The 14,668-nt window shown below is 48.3% G+C and overlaps 1 protein-coding gene across 1 annotated transcript in view; it reads left to right on the forward strand.

Annotated features, from left to right (window-relative positions):
- Positions 1–7,140: 7,140 nt before the first annotated feature.
- Positions 7,141–14,668, forward strand: part of LOC119113580 (opsin-5-like) — a 35,207-nt gene continuing 27,679 nt past the window's right edge. The window contains exons 1-2 of the mRNA XM_037237873.1: positions 7,141–7,237; positions 13,911–14,093. Of these exons, the coding sequence (XP_037093768.1) occupies positions 7,141–7,237; positions 13,911–14,093 (280 nt within the window). The remainder of the gene's footprint in view (positions 7,238–13,910; positions 14,094–14,668) is intronic.

The following is a 14,668-nucleotide window of genomic DNA, read 5'->3' on the forward strand; positions in this document are numbered from 1 at the left end:
TACGACTTGGCTGGTAACGGGGTGTGTCAGCTACTTCTTCCACCTCAATAAATAAAGTGGTGGAACCAATAACACGCGTTCTTTTCACGAGCAGAAATCGTGGCCATGCGTGATAAACTGCGTTGATGCATTCATTGCCGGTTGTTTTCTTGTAAAGTCAATGTGAAATCACCTGGGATTTTTCCTTTAACAAGCGTTCGGGGGAATGGGCGTCAAATTGACTCCTCCCTCGAAGGCTTTTTTAGAATGATTTCCGAACGGCACGACGAAGCCACCCTTAACTTTGCATAGCCGCAGAAAATTGAGTGGCAGATTTTTTAACGTAAAAAGTGATATGCATGTTGTAAGGTCGCTGCCTATGGAAGGTCAAAGTTAGACCATGGCTACCAGCGAATGGCATTTCTAGGCAGTCATTCAATGTGATGCAACAACGAGCCATAGACGAAGCCACACATCTGAGAGAGTTTTTCAGGCAATAAACTGATTCTGTTGAAAATTGCAAACAACTGCATTGATGAGAAAGTAGTAATAGCCTTATTCTCATGGAAAACCCCGCGAAATGGACATATAGGTGCGCTGGTATTTCGGCAACATACCTATACCAAAACGAATAACAGAAGCAAAAACAAAATTACCTGCCTATGATGCTACTCGCTTTGAAGTTTGAAACAGCTGATCACAGTTCTCGCAGGTCACTGACATTAAGTTGATTTAACAAGGAATAATTGCCAGCCATGACTATGACGCAGTGCATATCTAAGGATAACAATACGCGAAAAACGCTTATACATGCAAAATAATTTAAGCAGACATCACGCATCACGCTTCATTGAAACATGCAAGCGAGCTTATGTAAATACGTCTCGCACATCGCGCATCAACCATAAATGCAAACGATGTGAATTTGAGAAGCATCGCGCATCGCGCGTTAAACATCACTTACACATGTAAACGATTTTAAGCCAGCAGGCATCACACATCAAGGCACGTATTACGCTCGCACAATCGGCCATGATGAACTCTGTACGTTAAGGGTTGGCAATCGACTCTGTACCTAAGGTTGTCGACTTCTTATAAGAAAAGATTCACTTATTTTTCTGTCTCGGTGGTCCTGTGCTCCGAAGATGGCTTCAAGCTCTCAAAGCGGCGGAGGGCCCATATCTCCCTGAATTTCAGCCTGAACGGGTTTTCAGATATTTTTTTAACGAGGTCGGTTTTAATGAGCTGAAAGTCAGAGCCTGCGTGTTAAGTTGGTGGAAAAATGTTATCGCCGCAGACGGAGTGCGTGGGTTTCCCACTACCATGCCCAATTTCTGTCGATCGTAGTCATCTCCGAACGAGAAAAACATTAACCTGGAGACACTGGTCTAAAAGACCGCAGATATCCGCCCTCTGGTAGTCATTCTGCCAGTAAATGATTGGAAGCCTTCTTTAAAAAGTCTCTGGTGTCCCACAGATAAATGAATCTTTTCTTATACAAAGGCGCCGACCAAACCTTGACGTACAGGGCTCATTATGGCCGATAATGCGAATGTGATATGTGCCTGGGTGTGTGATGCGTACTAGCCTAAAATCGCTTAAGTCTATAAGTGATACCCAACGCGCGATGCGTCGTTAATTCAAATAGTTTTCCTGGATAATTGACACGTGATGTATAATGCCCGTTTATTTGAACTCACTTGCATGTTTGAATGTTGCGTGATGCGTGATGTTTATGTGCTTGAATTCGTTTGCATGTACACGTATTTTCCGCGCATTCTAGTTCTTAGATACGCGCTGCAACGTAATATTGACTGGCAGTGGCTCCTTGTGTAATCCCTGAATGTTGGTGACCGGTAAAAACTATAGCTTGCTGTTTCAGCATAAGACACTGAAAAATCGAGGAGGACTATAGGCAGACAATTTTCACTGCTTCTGGTCTTCGTTTCGATAAAGCAATGTTGCCGAAATATCGACGCATCTATGGTTTTTCATCTCCTGGTTGTTCTGCAAGGAATAAGGCTATTACCACTGTCTTGTCTATGTGCATAGTTTTCCTCGCAAGTGCAGTCAACGACTTACCCAATGTCATTGACTTAAAGTCAGGTATCAAGGTCAGACCGGGTTCAAAACTAATCTGCTTTTTCGCTCCAGACCTTACTTTATAGGGAAGTTTTTGGTGCTCATTTCGAATTTATTGATGACAGCGACCGCAACAAATATACTCTCTAAGCTTCTTAAAGGACAGATTAGGCCACTGACATAAAATGACCCAGGTCATCATTTGTTTTTAGGGGCATACCGCCTAGTGTAATCCCTGAAGCTTATACGAATAACAAAATAGGAGCAGTCGTGTACGTATTTTGTCACCTTGACCTAACGAAGGTGAAATAAGGCTACTGACCTTAATTGAACACCATTGACCATTTGCTTAGAACAGGTATCTGGTTTCGCGGCGATAGCATTAAGGGTTCTGGAGGGCACTTGAGATTCCAACCTAGAGCTTGACCTTGTTTGACCTTATTTGACCCCAAGGTCATAAGTTAAAAACCTCAAATCTCAATACAAATGAGTTCACGTACAAGCTAAATCGCTCTGTGACTTTGGTGTCTCCAATTATCTTAGTTTTCGAGATCACAGGGGGTTAAATCGGCCCACATCCTAGCGAATGGGTCCTTTTCATATCCGAGTGGACGGAGGAAGGGAGAAGAAAAATTGGCCATCCTCCTTAGATCACCTGGCAATGGGATTCCATTGTCAGGAGATTTGAAGAGGTGAGGCATCAACCTGTGGCTAGCTTGAACTGCCTTTTCACACATAGACCTAGACATGCTACAGCCGCGCTCACCCAAACACAAGTGGGGTTAATTGTAACCTTTTGCTCCATGGAATTGTATAGTTCAACCGCTGGCGTTATCCGCACTTCAGTTTTAGTAAATGTGTCCTCTGATTAAGACTGTGTGAGCTCTAAAGGCGATGGTGAGCTAGTTTTAAATCATTGGTGGCTTCATGGGGCTGAACACTGAGCGGTTGGGGACAAATATGCCCTTGATGTAATAATGCAATCGTTTCAGCGCTTTGCAACAGTGAAGTGTTATGGTTGTCCTCGAACATATACCATTGACTGTTGAATAAGTCTATGCTTTTTGCAGGCCAGACAGGATAACTGGCATGTGATAGCCATGTATCAATTCTAGACTAGGCGGCGCCTATAGTGCAGTGGTTAACGCGTCTGCGCTAACCACTGCGCGTCTTAGAAATAAGAGGTAAGAGGGTTCACTTTTTGACAATCATTCACCAACTGCGGCAAAAAGATAAGCACTAGAGGCTTGCATCCATTCCAGAATTTTGTTGTCGATACTCTGCTATCAATGCCAGTGAGCCTTGCCTCATGCTACAGAGTCCAAACTAAAGCTCATGACGTCTTTCCATGCTGTTGGATAGGTTTGATGGAATGCCCTGTACGAAGAACATGAAGTGAAATGGAATATAAATAGGCTATCCCCGTTATGCTATACGCTGAACGATGTCTGTCCGTTGCCAAAGCGAGCCGGCCCTTCTGGGGCGCGATCTCATGATTCGACCTGTGCGGCTACCGTTGTCGGCAGTTAGTCACCAGTGTACGTCCTGCACGTGCAGTGCGACCAGCAGGCACACCAGCAACAGACACAACACAGCCCACCCCAGCACTGAGCTGTGCTGAGCCTTTAGGATCTTTTTCACAAGGCACGTCCCGCACACATCGCTATTGTTCCAAGCCTATTGCTCCAATGCTGTCCACGCGGTAACACGCTTTATTTACACACATGCGGATCTGCCACTGTAGCTTTAGATCCGTGGAAGATATACACGGCGCATACATAAATCTGTCGCTTTGAGCTAAAACATGACCGCACCAACAGCCCCACGAGCTACAATCCATCTCCCGTCGCACTGATTGTTCTACCTTGTACGAATGATCTCTCAATGGTGTGATTAAATTTCCATGTCGTGATGGATGATTCATTTGGCTTATACATGCAGTGGATCCAAACGGAGATCACATCAATTCAGTGTTATACGCGTCAGTAGTGTTCCATTGGTTAATGCATTGGGGTAAGGGTGAGTGTGATTTGTTGGACAATATTATGTCACTGACACATGACTTGGACACCAGAAAATACGCAATTTCCTTATTCCTGAAAGCCGCCAATTAACTCGGATGATTCACTTCAAGGTTTGCTGCCATCCTAGACAGTTTCCTTTTTCGCAATAATTTTATCCAACTGCAATATAATTCAGGATGGGATTCATGCAACACATGGCCTGCCTTAAAGACAAAACAGTGTCCGTTGGATTACATTAATTAAAGATAAGGTTTGAACATCGCAAACTCGCAACAGTTGTACAGCTAAATGGATGTTTCGAAGTGGCGGATTTACGCATATCTATGAACATTTGTAACGTGCTATAAATTCTGACAACGTATAAATGCATTTAGCAGCATATCAAGATGCAAAGGCGACACAGCTGCTATGAATGAAGATACGGTTTCATACAAGGCAACGGTTTATACGGAAGGATACGGTTTCATACAAGACAGGCTAAAATGAACCTCCTTAATTGGTATCAGGTGATTGTTGCAGCCAGTCAGTGTAGCATCTGACCTATTGATTGGCGTTATTTTTTGCAACCAGTAAGAGTATAGATGTGAAACACGTTAAAGAAGAACAATTAAGATATTGAGATGAACCATGCTTTTATGATTGTAATTTAATTGCACAGAATCCTTGGGTAAGATTTCTGTGAATTCACAACCATATTTTTGATAATCCCAACCGGACCATGTTACAGTTATATTTTTTATAAACGAGATTGGCGGTGGGATTTGATTTTGGAGAGCCGGACGACATTAAACCCCGCAGGATCATCAAAGTCCGGATTCCGGAAAAGCCGCAAGATACGGGACACGTGTCGACGCCTGATGACGGCTGCTCCTATCACACGTGAGAGAGCTTTTGTTCACTGACATCGTTGTCGACTTATTTACAAATCGCGTTCCTAATCCTGATATAGTGTTCCTGAAAAGCTGACAGCCTGTTTGCGCCGGTTTGCGGCAACGATTTTTCCGCAGCACTATTGCGACACGTCTAACCTCGAAAACAGCACCGAACAGCCACCCAGATGCACGCACGCCCCATTTCGATTTCGATCCCTGTCCAACAATTGCGTTAGTTTTTGTTTCTGGCTGTATCACGTCGTGGGCCGGCCGTGTCTGACGTTTGAGGGAATGTTCCACATTTGAAGATGTTGAGGAATGTATCGTATACGACGAAATGAAATAACTTATAGCTATTGGTTTAGTTTTAAGTGTGGAAGGCTCTGCTAGACAACACAATCTCTCTGTTTAGTTAATATGCCCCCCGATACGTCACTGCCTGATCACGTCTTTGTAGCTTGCGCAACATAGTTTTAGGACCAATTGGTGCCCGTTACATCTGGAAATCACGCTCACGAACGCCGATATGAACGACTCGACAATTTTATTTTTCTTAGCCTTGATCACTGCATGGCTAATGAAATGATGGGACTTGAATGACGTCATTACGACGTCATGAACGACTGGGATACCTTGAAATAATATCCCCGAAAAAGTCTGCACGTCTTCGCAAACGTACAGCTAAAAAGCATCAGAATATGCAGCCCAAAATGTTCACTGAGTGGTGTGCCACGTATCCCACAGCCACGCCAGACAAACACCTGGCCCCCCAGCGAGTGCCTCACCTGTGTAAGTGGTGGTGAGAGGTGAAGGTGAACGAACGTCGACTTGATGGCATGTCACGTGCTCCGAGGCGAATTGACGTCACGCGCACCCAAATGGATGACTCACCCCTCACGTGAAGAAAAGCGTGCTTTGTGGGACACATGTCCCGAAGCTACGTCACCTTTGCTGCACGTGCGCCTGAGGGACGCCTCGCCAGACATGCGGTAAAAGCTTCCGGGTAGTTTCGAGCGGCGGGGGAAATCTCGACGTGTGCTCGCTTGCTGGGGGTTGCTTGCTCAGGGTGTACAGTTTCGACGGGCCGAGGCAGCTTCCAGAAGCTGACCTCTGGAACTTATTCGAATGTCTACCCACGCTTGTTCTAACCAAACTTCTTCGTGGGTCAGTGGACGTGTTGGTCCCGGAAACCAGTCATTTTCTTCTACTCATTAAACGTCGTCAGTCAATCAGCGCATGGATGGTTTTCACCCCGTGCTGTATATCATCGATGAGCTTGACAGTTTGAGCCAATCACCATTACCTGCGGCGAAGCACCGAAGAGTCCGGACGGAGATATATATCCCTACGTAGGTCTCTGGCTCTCAAAACGTCATCGCATTTCGCCGCATAACGTACAAGTTTTGCCGCAACGACGCTGCAACGACACCTTGACTTGTGGTGTATAAATGTTTTTCCCTCTAGGGGAGAAAGCCGCTGCTGAAAATGTATAGTTTAATACTAACCCGTTCAACGGAATCGGTCAAGATGTTTCGACACTACCGAGCTAATTTCGAAGCCAGTGATAGACCAAAAGCAAGTGTTGAACAACCGTTTAAGTTATCCGCAGCTGCTTTATGATAACTGTTGGCCAGTCTTGAAGACCACTGTCTGATGCACAGTCTTGAGGAGAGACGCTGGACGCACGAGCCAGCGGCGATAGGTGAAGGTCCTTAAGTTATGCGCGGCTACTTTATGATAACTGTTGGCCAGTCTTGAAGACCACTGTCTGATGCGCAGTCTTGAAGAGAGACGCTGGACGCACGAGTCAGCGGTAATAGGTGAAGGTCCTTAAACGAATACATCGTCTCGTTCGTCTGACATGGAAGGTGCTGACATCTGGTTAAGAGGTCCCAACCCCTCGATCTATCCTCGACCGACCCTTGAGCGTGCGTAATGTTTATTAACAATTGTGAGCTCCTTCAGTCTTTCGTGTGGGCCATCTTAGTGAGAGAGGCCAAGTGAACGCTAGAAGTCGCAGCTGCTTGCACAGTCGCTCCTGGCAACGACCAACGCGTGTTAAAGGTTAGACATGTCGGGTAAACCGACTCTGTCGTCCGCGTCTCGGTGTCACCAATCATCCACCTGCTGCCAGGTCCCGGCCAGCGGAGAGCCGGTGCTCGTCAGCCGACCGCGGCGCGGTCATGCCGAACCGCTCGCCGGCCGTCGGTGTCGACGGACTGGCGTCGACGCTGGCGCCGGAGGCTGACCTGGCGTACGGCGTCCTCTGCATGGTGCTAGGTGGGTGCTGCGCTGCCGTCCCATGTCGGGCGGGCGTCACCTCCGTGATGTCGCTCGCACTACGGTGGAAGGGGAGGGGGCTGACGCCAGGAGACGCGCTGAGTTCTGGACTGGTGTTCCGCTTAATAGCTCCTACCGTTGCTCTTACCGTTGCTGCCTCTGTCACTATCTTTGTCTGTCCCCGTCCCCGTCTTTCCCTGTCTGTCCCTGTCCCCGTCACTGTCCCTATTTCTGCCCCTGCCTCTTGTCTCGTCTGTATGTCTCTCGTCTCGTCTCGTCTGTAGAGCGATGTATGTATGTATGTTATGACAGGTGCAGAATGCGATGTATGCATGTATGTTATGACAGGTGCAGAATGCGATGCATGCATGTATTTTATGGCAGGTGCGGAGAGCTATGTATGTATGTATGGTATGACAGGTGCGGAGAGCGGTGTATGTATGTCATGAAAGGTGCAGAGAGCGGTATATGTCTGTTATGTCAGGTGCAGAGAGCGGTGTATGTATGTTATGACAGGTGCGGAGAGCGGTGTATGTATGTTATGACAGGTGCAGAGAGCGGTGTGTGTATGTTATGACAGTTGCGGAGAGTGGTGTATGTATGTTATGACAAGTGCGGGGAGCGGTGTATGTATGTTTTGACAGGTGCAGAGAGCGGTATATGTATGTTGTGACAGGTGCAGAGGCGGTGTATGTGTTTCATGAAAGGTGCAGCGAGCGGTATATGTGTGTTATGACAGGTGCGGGGAGCGGTGTATATATGTTATGACAGGTGCGGAGAGCGGTGTATGTATGTTATGACAGGTGCGAAGAGCGGTATATGTGTGTTATGACAGGTGCGGAGAGCGGTGTATGTATGTTATGACAGGTGCGGAGAGCGATGTGTGTATGTTATGACAGGTGCGGAGAGCGGTGTATTGTGTCATGAAAGGTGCAGCGAGCGGTATATGTGTGTTATGACAGGTGCGGAGAGCGGTGTATGTATGTTATGACAGGTGCAGAGAGCGGTATATGTGTGGCATGAAAGGTGCAGCGAGCGGTATATGTGTGTTATGACAGGTGCGGAGAGCGGTGTATGCATGTTATGACAGGTGCGGAGAGCGATGTATGTATCTTATGACAGATGCGGAGAGCGGTGTACGTATGTTATGACAGGTGCAGAGAGTGATGTATGTATATACTTTATGACAGGCACGGAGAACGGTGTATGTATCTTATGGCAGGTGCGGAGAGCGGTGTATGCATGTATGTTATGACAGGTGCAGAATGCGATGCATGCATGTATTTTATGGCAGGTGCGGAGAGCTATGCAGCCAACGACATGTTCTCAGTGAGTATTGCGGGCGATAGCCACTTGTCCGGAAACATTTTGAAACGGGAAAGTGACTCTTTTCGTTGGCTATCATTGCACAGAACATTTTCTTGGACTTGGTTTGTTTACAAACTGCTTACGACTTGGAGCCACCGTATTAGGAGACGCCACAGTGTTTAAGCTGGCAAGTTCCGGCAAGGCGGTACCACGCTACAACAACAAACAACAGGTGCGGCCTCCCACAGGTTACCAAAGAGGAAAAGTTCCCTCCACTCTCTGCATTACGTAAAAGTCTTAAAAGTTTTAGCTTGGCTCTTCCAAAATCAATCTACCCTGGATATCGCCAGCAAGGCTGACAGGGATGCTGGCATATACGTGCGTCTATACGGCGATGACCACGATGCGGAGCCCATTGCCTCACGATGTCGGGGCCGTGCGCAGAAAATGACACGCCCCCATTCCACCTGACCCAGCGGCAAAATATGGTCAGCATATCTATTAAACTGTGGCGATCAGAGGTATACATCATTAGACCAGATGAACTGTAAGCTGTGGCAATCATATACACTATTAGACTACGTTAACTGTAAGACAAGCTGAGAGGTAAGCTGTAAGGTAAGGTATAATGTAAGCTATAAGGTAAGCTGTAAGATTGCTAACCGTTATTCCAGTCATATCTGCCAGACGCTGCAATTCAAAAACATGTTTGGTTTCGCGCACTGCGATTATGGTATCATTTTGGTATTATTTTTGGTACACTTAATTGTGCACACTTGACGAGGACACAAAGCAAACAGGGGGGGGGGGGGGGGAGAACACAAGTATATATTTTTCAGCTTAAATCTAGAGTTATGCGACATGATAACCAGTCTGAAACAACCCAAACGTTTATCTGCGAAGGAACCGTCTATGGCTCAGACAAACACACAGGCATGCAAGGCAAGAGAAGGCATGACGATGCTCATTTAAGATCACTTACGTATGCTCACATAAGCACAATCATGTTCACTTCACGCTGTCCTCCTGATGTCGCACCTGTTTGGCTGCGTGCCTGGTAGCAGCCCGCTCAGCCCCAGCCTGATTAACCCATCTGAGGCGCAGATGGATGCGCGTCGTCACCAGCTTCCGAGCAATCCGCTTTTCCCGCGCAGAACTTTCTCAGCAGGAGCTTTGTGAGGCGGTCCACGATATCGATGTCTCGGCCCATGTCTCGGCCATTACTAGCTGAAACACGATCTCGAAACCTCGACAACGCTCGTCCAGGCCAGCAACGGTACCATCAGACTATCTGAGCTAATCGCGTGTATCCAGCTATCTGGCACACAGCTGAGTGGTGCCTCTCGGGTCGACAGTCCCATACTTGGATCGAGGTATTTGCACTTGGCCGTCACAAAGCCGGCAACGAGGGTCAGCGCCCCGCGCTCGATATTGACCTCGTCCACCTCATCGCCGCGACGGGCGCCATTTTCGGTCCTCTTACCGTCACCGTCACGAAGCTTGTCTTTACCCAACTCGTTGACCCCGTAGTCCTCGTCCATTTCGTTCAGAACTGGCAAACGGGCATTGGAGGCATCACAGCTGCTTGCTGGTACGCGGCCTCCACGTCGTCTGTATGCGCCGCCGCTTCCGCCACAGCTGGCTTTTGGATCTGCCACACAACGAAACACAGTCATTTCCACGTGCCTAATAGGCGCATTAATCAGACCCTTTTACAAGTCACCAGTGTGGTTTCTCATTGCGGCAGCAAAACGTCTTGGACCTGGACATGCCCGTTCTTTCGTTATCACATGCCTGTTTGTATAGACATAAACTTTGGTAGTTCAGGCTCTGGGGCGGATCTAGCCTGGAGTTGTTTTTTTTTTGGGGGGGGGGACAACCGTTCGTCGCCAGCTGGCTGGTGTGGGATCCGATGTCCAGTGCACTTAACAAACACGATGTTTGCGCCGAGTATGACTAAGCCGCTTCAACACGCGTTTTGTTTTGATTTGACATTCAAATCGCTGCCAACTTTTCTTCATGAAGTTTTTCCGAAACGGATAGAAATGTTTGATACCGCACCATCAAAGTTAAAACAGACGGTAAGCAGACAAAACTTTTATGAAGTTCTGGAAATGTTGGGGGGGGGGGGCAAAACATACTCTCAGAGTTTTGGGGGCATGGCACCATGCCCCCCCCCCCCAGGATCCGCCTATGTCCAGCCTGACATAACCCGAGCGGGTAAGAGGGACAGTCAACGACCGACGAGTACTGCACTGCGTGCACCATTCTGATATCTACCGCTCCTGGCCATAACCACGGATCTGTCTGGATGGACCCGCTTCATGGTCCCGTTTCAGTGCATCGGCTGCCCCAGGGGGGTGGCGCCGCTATTACTGTTTTCCGACGCAAAAATAGACAAGAACAGCGCGACCCTTCGAGCCCCCCCCCCCCCTTCGTTCGTCTCTGCTCGTCAGGTTTAGGGTCTATGGTTTAGGCAAAGCAGCAGATTTTTTACCACGATGTTACTGTATGTAATCCCGACCTTTGGTAACCAGGCAAATAGCTTTTGTTCGAAATTCCAGACACTAGCATGGACAGTGACACGAAGAGTCCAAAAGTGGTTCATTAGTAACAAGACTCGCATGTAGGCGGGCGAACATGTGCGGCACGCAGCTGAAAGAACTGTTTAAGGCGCCGGGGCAAACCACTATTGCTAGCTCATTGATGCGCTAGGTACTGTACCTATTAACGGTTGTGGGGTTTGTTAGTTAGCTAACAGTGCATAGATGTGCACTGTCAGTGGGGCTGGGACCCGCTCGTGCAAACTCGCCCTCCTCCCCCCTCCCCCCCCCCGCGTCGCGAACCCTAGCCACGCCCGACACTCGCCACCCTCGCCCGCGTGGCATAGAGGGCTGTTTCGCTTGTGTGGTAGTCAGGCCACACTTTGTAAGCCAGCTTATGGTTGGAAAGTCTCGTTTGAATCTCGTATTGTAATATACAAACTGCACTGAGGGGCGTAGATTGTGGATGCATCAGACTGTGGATCGGGTTGAAAAATTTCTGCATAAAACAGACGGTGATTTTCCTTTTAAGCACACGCATACTCACTTCGGCGTGCTGGCGATGCCAAGTTGCATAGAAGGAACTGCACTTGGTCAAAGTCATGGTTCAATATTGGGTGTGAGACTGGCCTTAGCCAGATGGCCAAGATCATAGTCATGATCTTGAAAATGATCAGATCAGGTTACCGCATTCTCCACATTTACAGTGTTAGTCCAAGAGCAACGGTGCACTAATGTTTTCAGGACAGTTGGATCGTTTTTTGGAAATGTAAAAAACTAAAGTGCCCTTATTGCGCCGTTTAACATTCTGGCAAGAGGCCACTTCACAGGATGGCATCTTGCTGCCAAAAAAACTGCCTTTGGTGCTCACTCTTGCCCAATGCTCACACACCACTTCAAATTTCTCCCATCCGCAACATAAGAGCACGCGCTGAGGCCACATAACAATGTAAACTTGATGCCACAGTGCACGATAAGAGATAGACCAACCACAGCACTTCTGCGTGACTACTGTTTTCCAAGCGACGCAGTCGACATTGCCATGCGACGCCGCCGCGCGAGCCAGTGCGACTTTGTGACGTCACCGCCTAACTTTAACCAGCCTCTCGCCCGATCAATTTCTCAAGCTGTGATGATGGCCCCCTGGCTATAGGAAATGTACGGGCCGTTAACTTTCAGGTGATAAAAAAGAGACTGAGTGAATATAATCTTCAGGAAAACGTGCAAGAAAATGCACAGATCCTTACAGATGATGTGCTTTAACCCACCAAAACCAGAACATTTAATTATTTTAACAGTTTTCAGAGCAATTTAATTGCCGACGACGTCAATCTATTGGAAAGTATGAAAGATGCAAGATGCCCAGGGCTCCTTAATGGAGTTCGATGTACCAACTAACGAAAAAAAAAACGCTTAAGAAGCCGGGCTCTTCTAGCCGAGACGATATCTTGGCGAAGGGTATCAACCGAACACCATCTTTGAACAATAACCATAAAGGCTGGATCATCAGGACCCCACCAACGCAAACGGTCTTAGAGAAATATATAAGACAAAACAACGATAGACAAAAACGCAGGCAACTGTCGAGAATCGGACGGGATTCAGCCATTGTATACAGAGGGCACGAGCTTCTGCGAGGAGCAACCCATTTAATTTTTCAAGGCCTTGCTGTGAGCATTTATTCCCAGCTCCTTGACCCACGCGTGCGTCAAGGTCATCGACAGCCTTGCTGAGACGATACGCAGCTAAAACAAGAGTACTGCAACGATGAGAACGCGATGGCAGATATTTCAAACCAGAAGGGCTACAGATTTCACCGGGCGGACGTCCTAGCCCGAGACGTTCTGCTCTTGCACTATGGAAGACGTCAGTGTAAGATGCGCGGGCGAAAAGCACAAGGACTACTTGCCAAACCAGAGGATCTGTAGATTTGTTTTAAGACAGGTCACTTTGGCTACAGGCCTCCGTCAAACATGTTGCAAATGAAGGACACCCCCGGGCGTTGTGACGGTATTCGCCAACCGCAGCAGTCCGAGGCCCAGACAATGCATGTCGTCGACCATGTTCGAATGCGGCTCAATTTTTCGAGCACATGCCTGCCAAAAGTCTTGTGGGAGACTCGAAACCAGATACAATAGGAAGCGAAATATTGGTTGCATGGTCGCTGGTGTACGGGGATTCCAGTGTGTGGATTGGGGCTGAACACCTCTTAATAATGTAATAAACTTGTCATTAAAGGCAAAAAAAAAACACAAAACAAAACATAAAAGCATACAGCTATGGTCCTTTTGCGCCCGCGCGAGACGCATTCATGCACGAAATGTACAACATAATGATAACATGATAATGTATAACATAGGTCTACCCTGGAGGAAAAGCAAGACTCCTCTAAAACTGTCCCAGTGCCCGGCGCTCCAGACTGTCGTAGTGTGCGCGTACTTTCCTATCATATTAGAATGTGTCTACCTTCCTACCACGTGCCCGATATTCCCTTCAGTGGAACCACACAGGCGCCTCCATAACTGGCTTTCAGCACTGAAATCCTTCCTATGTAAAGGAACAGCTGGGTGGGGCCTTGTTCCCATTAGACGTCCATAAAGGTCGACCATTGGACCTATTGATGTGCACGTGGAACGGACTTCAAATACAGTTTTTCCGCTGTGGGCAAAGTGAATGCTCTTCTGACGTCGAGCAACGTCAGTGCACTCTGAGTGCATTCTCTTGATATCACCCACGCTGACTCCGCCTATGATCCAGGACAGGACAGGACATCAGCTCCTGACACTGCTGCTGCTGACGTCCTTCTCACTTCCGCGTCACAGGGCTGAGCGCCACCTCCTGCAACTTAGCGGTCATCCTAATGTTCACACTGCGACGAGCCAAGCTCAGCCCAGCCGAGTACTTCTTGCTGAACCTCATGGTCACCTCACTGCTCTTCATCGTTATCTCCTCGCCGATGGTGACCGCCTCCGCCTTCCAGCACCGCTGGCTGTTTGGCGAGCTCGGTGAGTGTGTCTGTGCTTGGGGAGGGGGGGGGGGGGGGGAAAGAGGACGTAATTGACCAATAAGAAGCGCCTCTCAGCCCTCCACTTTATTTCGAGCTTGATTTTCGACCGAAAATCTCATCGCTGAGCTCTGGTGCTGCCACTGATCTCGCCGGCACCCGATGGCATGCAGGCGATATGACGCAAGCCGTGCATGCATAACAAAGCTGCAGGCGAGCGATGGCCGTGCATTGGGCGACGGGCGGCGCCGCCGGACTGCCGGAAATTGGCCTCAGATGGCCGATTTGGCTTCTGTGAGGTAGGCAGCTCTGGTCTTGCGAATCGCCTTTCTTCCTTCTCCTTCATGCTTCGGTTGAAACATCTTGATTGAATGGATTTTTGGGATCAGAGTGAGCACTGAGCACAGCGTGAGCACTGACCAATCATCCGATCATTCGAGCGCCAAATGCCAAGTTAACGTCACAGAATGTGCCGTAATGTTCGGTACGGTCCGTCCTGCCCTCTGATGTCACCTGACCTTTAGCGCGGCCGCCGCCGCGAGCCATCCCAGAGGCACACAGCGATGGCCTAAAGCG

The sequence above is a fragment of the Pollicipes pollicipes genome, unplaced genomic scaffold, assembly GCF_011947565.3.
Source record: "Pollicipes pollicipes isolate AB1234 unplaced genomic scaffold, Ppol_2.1 Scaffold_7262;HRSCAF=8765_pilon_pilon_pilon, whole genome shotgun sequence".
Taxonomy (NCBI): domain Eukaryota; kingdom Metazoa; phylum Arthropoda; class Thecostraca; order Pollicipedomorpha; family Pollicipedidae; genus Pollicipes; species Pollicipes pollicipes.